The 12,913-nt window shown below is 33.7% G+C and overlaps 2 protein-coding genes across 2 annotated transcripts; one reads left to right on the plus strand and one right to left on the minus strand.

Annotated features, from left to right (window-relative positions):
- The first annotated feature begins 1,442 nt into the window (after positions 1-1,442).
- On the plus strand, positions 1,443-2,205 carry hoip (NHP2-like protein 1 hoip). Its single transcript, XM_073966786.1, has 2 exons — positions 1,443-1,577; positions 1,640-2,205. Exons 1-2 carry the CDS (start codon positions 1,575-1,577, stop codon positions 2,018-2,020), a joined length of 384 nt encoding a protein of 127 aa, XP_073822887.1. The 5' UTR covers positions 1,443-1,574; the 3' UTR covers positions 2,021-2,205.
- Positions 2,206-7,354: 5,149 nt separating this feature from the next.
- GckIII (Germinal centre kinase III) lies at positions 7,355-12,485 on the minus strand. The gene is made up of 9 exons (XM_073966787.1): positions 11,313-12,485; positions 10,994-11,260; positions 10,480-10,578; positions 9,774-10,412; positions 9,567-9,712; positions 8,806-9,505; positions 8,374-8,742; positions 8,107-8,300; positions 7,355-7,731 (listed from the first exon to the last, which is right to left on the minus strand). Exons 2-9 carry the CDS (start codon positions 11,006-11,008, stop codon positions 7,719-7,721), a joined length of 2,175 nt encoding a protein of 724 aa, XP_073822888.1. The 5' UTR covers positions 11,009-11,260; positions 11,313-12,485; the 3' UTR covers positions 7,355-7,718.
- Positions 12,486-12,913: the final 428 nt, after the last annotated feature.

Consider the following 12,913-nt stretch of genomic DNA (forward strand, 5'->3'; position numbering starts at 1 on the left):
TGTCAAAATTTGACATCAATTCAATGCAATTGACACATTATGTTACCATCAGCTGGTTTGATAATGCTACCTGTATTATTGTACCATGTAGAGTAGTTTATGTTAAGTTGTTTTGTGTAACTTTATGGCCCCGGCACATACGGTCCGTTATGCGTTGCGTCACGCGTTGAAAACAACAACCACATGAAAAATGTGTAAGTGATGCCAAGATTGTCCTTGAGCTTTTCATGTGGTTGTTGTAACGGCACGCTCAACGCGCCGTATGTGCCGCGGCCTTTAATGTGAGTTGCGTCACGCGTTGACAACAACCACATGAAAAATGTGTGAGTGATGCCAAGTTTGTTCTTGAAGTTTTCATGTGGTTGTTGTAACGCGACGCTCAGCGCGGCGTATGTGCCGGGGCCTTAACGGCCTATTTATTGGCTTTGTTACGAAATGAAATAAAGAAAGGCCTCTGCACATACGGCGCGTTGAGCGTCGCGTTCCAACAACCATATAAAAACTTCAACAACGAATTTGGCATCATTTACACCTTTTATGGGTTGGTTTTTTTTACGAGTGACGCGTCGCACAACGGACCGTATGTGCCGTGGCCATAACCTTTACTTAACTGTTTGATGTGTTTTAGGCTTGAGTTTTTCTTAGAGCCGCGGCACATACGATACGTTGAACGTCGCGTTACAACAACCACATAAAAACTTCAGGAACTATCTTGACATAACTTAAGCGCTCGGCACATACGGTGCGTTGAGCGTCGCGCTACAACAACCACATGAAAAATGTATAAGTGATGCCAAGTTTTTTTTTGAAAAAGCAACAACAATGCAAAGTTCAGTTATGTTTAACTTTAATGCGTCAGCCATGTTGTTGTTTAAAAAACTTGGCATCACTTACACATTTTTCATGTGGTTGTTGTAGCGCGACGCTCAACGCACCGTATGTGCCGAGCGCTTAACACTTTTTATGTGGTTGTTGTTATTAAGTCCCGGTCCACACTAGAGTAATTTCATTGAAAAAATTGCATGAAATTAAGCGTCTCTAGATCGACCTCCATAGTAGAGTAATATCATAAAATTGCTGTAGTGGGGAATTCGATTTAAGAATACCTAATTTCATGAAATTTTTTTTATGAAATTCACGCTAGTGTCCCGGTCCACACACTAACCCGCGAAGAAACTCACAACGGACCGTATGTGCCGGGACCATTAAATAGTCGGCGATCGGAATAAGAATAACGAACCGTCAGAAATTCAAATCAAGCGAGTAGCTGAATGAATTTTAACCATTAAATTTTCACATATTTTACAATTTGTCAATTTTCAGAGTTGAGTTTGTAACCTGCCTCATGTTTGCGTTACTGAAGGATTTCATAGTTACCAGCTTTTGTATATAAACTTGCCATGGGTAGGTGCTGCCAAATTTCATAACTTCAACTACAAAATAAAAACACGTGCGACGTGTGTCAAACGTTTGTTCAATTTCTTTGATTTCGGCAGCAACGCCGAGAGTTTTATATTGAAATATAAATAAAAAATCATAGTTTATCATAAACTTTTGTAAACACAAATATCAAAATGGTGAGTTATTATTGCAAAACAATCAAAAATTAGAAAATAATGTTCTTGTCGTCTTCTTCTAGGCAGATGAAGTCAATCCTAAAGCTTTCCCATTGGCGGATGCCCAATTAACAGCTAAAATCATGAACCTTTTGCAACAGGCATTGAATTATAATCAATTGCGTAAAGGTGCCAACGAAGCTACCAAAACCTTGAATCGTGGTTTGGCCGATATCATCGTTATGGCTGCTGACGCAGAGCCATTGGAAATTCTCTTGCATTTGCCTTTGCTGTGTGAAGATAAGAATGTTCCTTATGTTTTTGTACGTTCAAAGCAGGCTTTGGGCCGTGCATGTGGTGTTTCACGACCCATCATTGCCTGTTCCGTCACCACAAATGAAGGATCTCAGTTAAAGTCTCAGATCACTTCTATTCAACAGGAAATCGAAAGACTTTTAGTTTAAGTTTTCTTATTATTTTTTATATATACATAGTATCCAAATGTAAAAGAGCGCATTTTGTAAGTTTACAAATTTTATTCTTTAAACGAATTGTGACAAACTACCTATACAATCCCCTAAAACAAACTTTTTGTACAAATAGAATATGCTACAAATACTAAAAAAAATAAAACAAAATCCTAAAATAAGTATGACCAAAAGGTGGAGTGTTGCAATAATTCTTTATGGAAATAAGGTGTTCGATTTCCTAATCTGATGAAATTACGGCTTTGAATATTTAACATTAACCAAAGAAAACTTGTTTGTTTGGAAAGTGTTTACATGTTCATGTGCTTTTGATCTTTAATTCAAGAAAAATCTTGAAATTATTTTTCCACATCAAAATACATTTGTAGAACGGATAGAATTACTTTTGTTTCATATTTGTAGCAGATTTCCTGTTAACATATTCTGTGTTCATAGCAAATTCACGTCAGTTTGTTTTTTTGAATTGCATTTTGATATATTCCCTTTTATTACGACTGCATCAAGATTGAACATGCCTAGGTAAGTAAAAAATAAAACTAAATAATTAAATTGGCTGTTAGTAAGAGACGATTTTTTCATATAGAAAATTGCAATATAGGTATTGTTTCTTGAAAAATTCTTATATGATTCGTGGTTTAGCGGGTATATTTTTGTAATTCCATTGGACTGGAACTTTCAAGGTTTTTTAAGAAGTTGTAGTTGTTGAAAAATGCAACGATTTCAAGTTTGCGAAAAATCAAAGTTTTTGTAAATTCCTTTCTGAGACATCCATGTTTTTGAAAAATAATTCTCATATATAATTTTTCTTTAATAAATCCTGTTTTTAATGAAATTCCAGTGTCTTTATAAGACAAATTCTTTCAAAAATCAGAGTTTTTATAAAAAATCAAATACATGTTTTGATTAAAAAATCAAATCCACGTTTTGATAAACAAATCAAATCCACGTTTAGATAAAAAACTCATATCCACATTTTGATAAAAAAGACCAATGCACTATTTGATAAAAAAAAAAACTTTAAAAATTCACATTCTCGTAACAAAATTGTTTAAAAATCTACGTTTTTATTAAAAGAATTATTTTAAAAACCCAGACTTCGACAACAAAATATAAAACCACTTTTTAATAAAAAATTATTTGAAAAATCGACGCTTTGATAAAAAGTTTGATGACAATATAAATCATTTAAACAATCCAAGCTTTGGAAAAAAATTATATCTATATATATAAAAATGGTGTAAAAATGTACAGTAATTCATAAAATGAGAACGGCTAGGCCGATTTCTGTAAAATTTTTTGTCAGTTATTCATATTTTCGAGGAGAAGGTCTTTACGGAAGAAAGTTTTGAAAATCTCTCTGGAAAAGTCGGAAAATTGGAAAAATCGAAAATTGAGTTTTTGTATGAAATTTAATTCCTTAATAGCGAGACGAAGTTCGCCGGGTCCGCTAGTATACACAAAAACCACAGTTTTGATAAAAAATATTTAAAAAAATTCACTTGTTTATATAAAATTATTCAAAAAGCCAACGTTTAGACAACAAATATTTACAAATAAACATTCTGATAATTTTTTTAATCGACGTTTTGATAAAATAATCATTCAAAAAGTCGACGTTTTGATCAAAAAAAAATATTTAAAAATCGACGTTTTAATAAAAAAATTTAAAAAAATCCATGTGTTGGTAAAATAGTTTATTTAAAAAAAACCAGGCTTTGGCAAAATAATATATAAAAACCACGCTTGATGTAAAAAAATTATTTAAAAAATCGGCGTTTGGATAAAAAATATTAAAAAAAACACTTTTTGACGAAATAAATTATTCAAACAAATCTACGTTTTGATAAAATAAATTATTTTAAAATCCAGGCTTTAACAAATAATATATAAAAAAGCAACGTTTTTAAAAAAATGTAAAAAAATTATTTAAAAAATCGGCGTTTTGATAAAAAAAAATATTAAAAAAACACTTTTTGACGAAATAAATTATTCAAACAAATCTACGTTTTGATAAAATAAATTATTTTAAAATCCAGGCTTTAACAAAAATATATATAAAAAAGCAACGTTTTTAAAAAGAAAAAATATATTTAAAAAATCCAAGTTTTTATAAAAATTTATTTAAAAAATTAACGTTTTGTTTTAATAAAAATATTTTAAAAATCCACGTTTTGATAAAAAATTGAAAAATTCACTCTATTATAAAAAATATTTAAAAAATCAACGTCTTGATTAAAAAAAAAAATAAAAAATCCAAGTTTTGGTAAAGTGATATTTAAAAAATAAACGTTGGCAACAACAAATATTTTAAAAATCTACATATTTAAAAAAACAACAAAAATCTTTTAAAAATTTACACCTTGATAAAAAAATTAAAAAATCTACTTGTTAATAAAAATTAATAAAATTTTTGTCGGTAACTCCAAAAACGTGTTAGAGAATCGCTATACTGATACAAATATATATAACATTTGTTCCGGAGGTCCATACTTGCCGTCCATATTTTTGCGAAATTTCCCTTGTTTTAAAGGCCAGCTACTTAGAGAAAAATTTACAATTTTAAATATTTTTTCCTTGCTCGAAATAGGAGAAAGTCTCCCAGGCCAAAGGCCGCCTATTTAAGAAAAATTTACATTTTTAAATACAATTTTGTTCGCGTAGTGCGTCTGCTCAACTTGACCCAAAAAATCCATGTTTTGTTAAACAATTTTAAGACAATTTTCTTAAATCCCCGTTTTGATTAAAACTTCCTCCTTTTGGTAAATTCTGACAGAAATTTCACTTTTTCTAACGTGCTGAAAAATTCTTGAAAATTTTGTACATTCTTTTTATAATTGACATTTTGTTGATAAAAAAGATACACTTCGTGGAAAGTTTCTTTAAAAAAAATTAAAATTTTGTAGGAAAAAATGAAACAAACGCGTTTGTTCAAATCTTCTTCAAGAACTACTTTTTCGTCAAATTTTTTAAAAATGTAAATTTTCAGCATTTTAAGAAAATTATATTTAAAATTCTTAAAGAAATCGGGGTAGTTAGGAAATATACCTTTAAATTAAAAAAAGTTTCTAAATGCTTCCAAAATCCAACTAATTAAATGCTCTGTTCCAGAACCTGCAAGAATCTACTATTTTTACTACGATAACATTTTTTCCTTTATGTTATCGGAATATATATAAAAATTAGTAGATCTTGGAGTTCAGGAACAAACACATTCTATGTAATGATCGTTTTCCATCACGATGTGATGATCGTTTTCCATTCGAGCTTAAAACGAGTCAAAAACGACTGTGGGTGTGATGCATGTACATTTTCCGACATCGAATTGTTTTCGATATCGGTTTCATATTCCATTTTGTTCTATGGAAAAATTGATCAAAAGGCGTGTGATGCAATTCGATAATCGTTTATTTTTCTCGTTTTGAAAACGGTCATATTTTTGTTGTCGATTTATAAACGATTTATGCGCCGATTCCGTACAGCGAGGCGAGTCGTGTCGCGTCGCCAAATACAATTTTTCGATTCCGTATGGCAATATCGCCTGACGTCGTCAAATTTTGTCGCCGAAATGTTCATTTTCCGGCGACAACAAATTAGCTGTCGCCGTACATTTTTACTAACGAATAAAAATAAAATAAAAAAAAATAAAAATAACTTGTTATCGACGATTATTTTCTATCGCTGTACGTAGTGCATTTTTTTCACAGAGACGATAGACGACGCGACATGACTCGCCTCGCTGTACGGAATCGGCCCATTAATGAATTTTGATATTTTTTTTAGAAAAAAAGCTTGAAATTTAAACACGGATATAGAATAGATAAATTTACATTTATTTGCCTTATATTTAGTATATTTTGTTAAGAAAATATTTGATATTTCGATAAAAAAAACACGGATCAAAAAGATACTTTGAACGTGTTTCTTTCCTCTAGATTAGTGAACACATCCGCTTAATATTTTTTGCGCTGTTTGTAAAGTTCTCCTCACGTTATTGGACAAGAATTTCCATACTAAACTTCCATATAGGGCAATTTAAACAAGAACACAAATTTATTTTATTTGTTATTACATTTTTCGGCTTTTACCATCGCCAGTTTTTTATTTCTATTTTTCTTCTTTCAACTGGTGATAGTGATCACCAGTCTGTTTTTTTTTTGTGGGAATTTAATGAAATTGAAATAACGTGGAATTGAAATTCGATGCGGATCCCATCACATCTAAAAACGATTCACTCGTTTTGGGCAAATCGTTTTCATTGCAAATCGATTCGAAATTCATCACATACCTGATTGTTTTGTGTAAAATGTTATAAATGTGATATATGGTCTGTTCCAGAACTCCAAGAATCTACTAATTTTTACTATCTTTTCCGATAACATAAAGGAAAAAATGTTATCGTAGTAAAAATTAGTAGCTTCTTGCAGGTTCTGGAACATACCAATAATTGCTGTGTTCCAGAACCTGCAAGAAGCTATTTTTTACTACGATAACATTTTTTCCTTTATGTTATCGAAAAAAATAGTAAACATTAGTAGAATCTTGCAGTTCAGGAACAGACCAAATGTTGTAAAATTCCTAAGCTTTTCAAAAATAAAAGTCATGGGCTTCTATTTTGTTTTTAATCTATATATGATTCGTTTTTATTTCAGTTTTTCATGTTATTTGTTTGTTGTTGTTCTTGTTATTATATAATTTATTTTTATATGTGTCTCAATAACATTGTATTAATTTTAAAGATTTGTTTTTCTTTGTTGTTTGTGGTATGTATAATATATGATTTTCTTCTGTACTCTCGTGTGTAAGTTGAAGATTTTTATACTTTCGTATCAATTTTCTTCATCTTCTTTATTTACTTTTTTCTATATTCTGTTTAGAATTTTTAACTACATACAAATAATTTCCAAAAATTTCATGGGATTAGATCAAATAATTTTAGTTTGAAGCATTTGGGTGTGTGTCATCTGAATCTGTTGTTATCAGATTTACCAAGCTTCTTACTATGTGTACTAAAAGAATACCATCGTTCGATGGTCCTGTTATAGTTTACTGTTTATATTTGTAAAGAGCTTTGTTTGCGTAAAAACAAAGGGAAAAATATTGTACAGCATTTTGAGAAGAATAAATAAATGTGTGTTATCCATTGTTTACTGAAGTTTTATCTAGTCAGTTTGAACTCTTCCCATTTTGGTAATCCAATGTATTAATGTTTAATGTTTGTTGGTTGGTTGACTTATCTGTGATAAGAATGTGTGTTCATTTATTGTAATAGTTGTTGTGGTGTTTATTCTTTTTTACGATTTTCTAGTACAATTTTTGTTTTGCTTTCGGGAGATTGATTAATTTCTTTAGTTATTGTAGTTATTTGCCGTTTTACTGCAGCAAATTTTGCAGTTTTGCACATGCGATTTGTTTTTTTTGTTTAGTTTTCCGTGCTTTTTGTTTTCTTTTGTATTAATTTAATTTTACATACAATACGCAGGGTGAACTATCAAAGTGGAAGTGGTATGGTAGAAAAGAAAGAAGAAAGATAACATAACATCATCGTGAAGAACGAATAATAATAAAAATAATAATACATTAAAAAAATATTATAATAATAAAAACACGTTAAGAAGGAATAACATAATAAAATTCCACAACAAAACCGGACTTGGGTGTCGCAGGGGCATATAACCTATTTTTTGTTTCTGAAAAGAAGAGAGAGAAAAGATGAATGAATGAAATATCAAGGGGAACAAAAATAAACATCAGTTTAAACACATTACATATGATAAGATAAGATAACAAAAACCACAGGTAGGTGAAAACGACTTTGGATTACCATACATCACACCTTGAATTCTTTGGACAAACATCATATTTCTCATAAATGTCCATGAAGGGACAAAGTATACTCTTATTTAATGACATGGGAACTAATTTAAATTATAACTAGAATCGCATCGGATATAAAAAGAAAGCGAATGTGACCGCTTATGAAAACAATGTTATTCTCGATTGAAATTTAGTCAAGGTGTGATGTAGGGTATTTCATAATGCTTGGCTATGTTGTTATCACTTACCTAATTGCTCTATCCATGATATTGTTGATGCGTGTTTCCGAATATCCCGGTACCAGTTTATGTATGATTTCTTTTAGAAACAGGTCACTTACACCAGGACGACTACGTTCGGCCAATTCGAATACCGATTTCAAATCGCCAATATCCAATACATTCAAATTTTTGTTGGAATTACTGCTATATTTACGTTGAATCTAAAGGGAGAGAAACAGCATAAAAAACCTTGAATATTTCCTCTGTCCAAACAACAATGTGTGTTCAACTTACATCAGTGAGTATAGGAAAGAGAAAATTATTAAGACAGGCACTGTTAGTGTGTGCCACACGACCACCACTGCTGCTGCTGCCCATGTTTGATGAGGAATTGCTCTTATGATTGGCATTGGATGATGTAGGTGAAAGAGATGACGATTCATGGTTAATAAAATCGCCAGATATGGCATGGGAATTGCCATTGTAGACATTACCCATGCTACTGCTGGTGGCTAACATATGACCACCACCACCACCCCCACTGCTGCTGGATGGTGTAACAGCCACTGAGGAAATAGATGCTGCCATAGTACTGCGCCGCAGGGATCTTTCCTCATCGTCTTCACGGTGTTGTTGTTGCTTAGCATGATCCATTAACTGCAACTAATACCAAATTGTTTGTTTATTATTAATTCACTAAATTTTGTAATATTTAGTTGTACTCACCGAAGTTCGTCTTTCAATATCAGCATCCAGCGATGTTGTACGAGTTGGCCGCAAATTAACTTTTTGTTGTTCTTTAAAGTTAGTGCTCGAAGAGCTTGACATACCAAGTCCCGCTTTGCTGCTGCCTTCCAGCAGGTTACCAGTTGAGGACATTAACTGTTTATGTTGCGAGGAAGAATTGGCATTGGACGACAATGGCGTTGTGGATGACGAGTTCGCCGAAGAGGATGAGGAGGAGCTATTGTTTGATATTTGATGATGGGAATGCTGTGCTGGGTGATGGAGTAAATGGTGATTGGTGTGATCACGTGTATTTATAGAAGCTGCCGCATTAGAGGACGTAATCGTTGTGACCGATGAAGAGGGACCGGTAGCGGCTGCCGATGATGACGAGCCTGCCGCTGATGTTGCCACCATACTGTCACGTTTGTTTTGAGACGTTGCTGGAACGGAGGACGACGAGGAGGAGGAAGAGGAGGGGCCTATTTGGGAATGATGCTTGCTGCCATGATGTGACAAGGGAGTCAATGTATCCATACCCTGGGCCAGTTTATCCATTTTCAGTTCATGTTCATCCAGTCTATTAAAATGATTGCTAGTTACCGCCTTGTGTGGAGAGGTTGATTCACTGCCAAAGTGGGCCCCTTTAACAGTCATAATCCAGGGTTCATCATTATTGCAGCCTGGTTTGGAATCGTCACTAGAAAGATAACAAAATTAGCTATGTTTACTTCTTATTTTAACACTTAGCCAATACTTACGAATCTGAATTCTCGGATTCTGTTTCACTTTCATCTCCTTTTTGCAATTTCCACTTCTTGTAACGGTCTATCAGATCGATAAGGTACGAGTTTTTCTTAGCTTTTTTAATAAAAGGATACTTGAGTAATTCCTTTGCAGTAGGACGCTAAGAAGTAAGGATTTCACAGTCAAACAACTGAGCAAAATATAATTCTTCATTTACTTACATTCTCGGGATCCTTGTTAAGGCACGCTTCAACAAAATCTTTAAAAGATTTTGTATAGTTTCCCGTCAATTGTGGCGGATTATTTTTGGGTATAAGGAATAAGACACGCATAGGATGCAATTCAGAGTTGGGCGGTTCACCTTTGGCCAATTCAATGGCAGTGATGCCCAGCGACCAAATGTCTGCCTTCGAATCATACATGGACTGTTTGATTACTTCGGGAGCCATCCAAAATGGTGTACCAACAAATGTATTACGTTTTGATGTGGTATTAGTTAATTGGCCAGCAACACCAAAATCTGCCAATTTCACATCACCCATTTCGCTCAACAAAACATTGGCAGCTTTGATATCTCGATGTAGTTTTCTTTCCGAATGCAAATAGTCCAAACCTTTGAGTACCTCACGTAATATTATGGCTATGTGCATTTCTTCGAAAGAACCTGCCTTCATTAGATCCAATGCCGAACCACCGCCCAAATATTCCATAATAATCCATAGTTTGGTGCCCTTGAGAAAGGAACCAAAATATTTGGTAACAAATGGTGAGTCGCACTGCGACAATACCATAATCTCTTGTTGTATATCTTCGATTTCATCTTCAGCCTCTTCCAAGTCAATGATTTTTATGGCCACCACCTTAAAGAAAGAACAAAATTGTTTAAAATAAATACATCCTCAAGAGCTTCGTGTATCTAAAACTTACCTGTTGGGTTCGATTGTCAATGCCTTTGAATACCTCACCAAATGATCCTTTACCGATGCGTTCTTGCTTTGTGAAGATTAGCTCCGGATCGACCTTTTGCTAGAAATTTGAAAGTATTTAAAAATATTTGTAATTTTTTCCAATATATTGTTGTTGTTGTTGTTGCCATGCAGCTTATAGATATGTGTACTAAATACTTCAGCACTTACGCTGCACTTTTTTCAACTATAAATGTTGCTTTGTAAGACATCGAAACAAATGAAAAATTAATTTCGAAAGAATGTGGTTGGAAAAAAGTGCCAATAGCAACAACAACAATTGCGATAAAGTAAAAACAAATAATGATTGATGATCTCATTTGTTTTGGTGTCGATGGTTCCCCCGGTATATGTGAAGCATTTCTATTGGGAGAGTAAGGGAAACCCTTATCTAAAAGGCCATAAAGATATCAAGGGTTTTGGCTTGCTTTTGCCCATAAATGGTAAGAAAATGTTTAGTACAACTCTTTACTTACCTCTGTCCACGACATGGTGGGCAGATAATGATATCGGTGGCAATGTGTTGTCTGCCTAAAGCTGCACTCGACTTGACAAGTATTACTGCCTCCTCCTTTGGCGGTGCTGGTGGCTGCTGCAACAATTGGCAGCTATGGTTTCCTCTTCCGCCTTTTGCGGGTGATGCAGCCACAAATGCAAACAACAAAACAAGACACTTCTTTTCCCTTAATAGAAACAATGATCCACTACAAGACAACAGCGACGATAACTTCCGTAAACATCAGCTGCAGCAGAGACAGTAGTGAAAAATTAAAACCAAAAACTCTAAGCACACACCTCACTCTCACTCATACAGCCGCACAAATACACCACGACGAAAAAAGATTTCAAATCGTTTTACTCGATCAGGAGGAAAGGTGTGAGACAAACGAACATTGGTTTAAGGGGTCTGTCTGTCTAACCGAGGGAGTGTACAAACAATGATGATCGTGGGATCCCCTTTTTCAAATGGATACTCCACCAATGCCCGCTACACACAGAGCAATCTGTTTTTGGAAAATTGGGACTACAACGGGAACCCACGAACACGTCTCTCCACTTCTTATGTAGCACTCTGTCGGATTGTCTTGTGCCACTTCTTATTCGTGGTCTGGTCGTCGTAGTTATTGTTGTTTCGCAACTTCGCGCTGCTGCTTGCTTGCATTCACACCACAAAAATATGTATTTTTTAGCTTTGCTTCTACCTCTTCTACTCAGACTGCTACGTTTACAATTTGCGCTGCGACTGTCAATCTTTTTTGTTATGTTGTTCCGCTACGCTCCACGGCCCAGTCACTTGTGCCCTTTACTGTGTGTGACACAGTAGTTTCTAGTTTCTGGCAATGATTCCCTTTTTCAACACAAAATACACCAATCAATTTCTTCAAATCCAAATAGGCAGGTTACAGGTTACGACTGACTTCTTTTGTTTGCTGATTTTGTTCTTCTGTTTCACATCTATTATTCGTTCTTCGTCTTGTTTCAGTATGCCTCTTGCATATAAATTGGAATTTAATAATAAAAAACTACTTGGAATTCTTTTTCTAATCTGTGTCGAAAGACAAATAGATCTTGTTTTACCACTTCTTTTTTGCCTATTTCATTCAATCGTCTTGCTTTGTTTTCTATTTATTATCGTCTGTTTCTGTTTGTTGTTCTCTTGCTCTCTTATTCCTAGTCGTCTCGTCGCGCTCTCTCAACACAGATGACAGGTTAAACTTTCTTTTTTTTTTCAACGTTTAGATTTCGCAGATTAGATTTGCTTAACTTTTTCCCAGAACTTTTTCAGGTGTTGGAAATGATAAAAATTAAATGGCCTAAATTTTATATTACGAAAAATATAAAACTATCCGCTCGCTCGTTATGTAAATAAGCAATAATAAACTTTCGAGATTTGTTTTTGCGATTCTCTAATATTTTTTATTGTGGGGAGCTATACGAGATCTAAGTGCTGTGAAACTGTAAAATGACAAAAGAAATGTCAAACAAATTGACAAATTGATTGGAGAAAAAACAAAACAACAGCTGAGTTTCGTGCAGGGTTGTCATTATTCCGTTGGCAACGAACTGGTTCACCCTGCGTTTACAAATGACAGGACAGTTCATGGTTTAATAAGAAAGGTTATATGCCATTTAGATATGACACCATTAGCCGGATTTAGCGCATTATCAGGTTTTATTTGCTAAATCCAGCCAAAATCTACCAGATTTCCCATACAAAAATAAATCCTCATATTGAGTGGATTTGTTTTAAATCTGGCATAAATCCTCGTATACAACTCTGTTTTTAGCAACATGTTGCTCGAAAATACAAAAAGTTGCAAGCTGGCACAAGAAACAAGGTAGATGCATCGGTGAATTGCTACACTAAAAATAATTTAAAATGTAAAAAATTGTAA

This window comes from Musca autumnalis, unplaced genomic scaffold, assembly GCF_047663935.1.
Source record: "Musca autumnalis isolate F117 unplaced genomic scaffold, ASM4766393v1 scaffold_2, whole genome shotgun sequence".
Classification (NCBI taxonomy): domain Eukaryota; kingdom Metazoa; phylum Arthropoda; class Insecta; order Diptera; family Muscidae; genus Musca; species Musca autumnalis.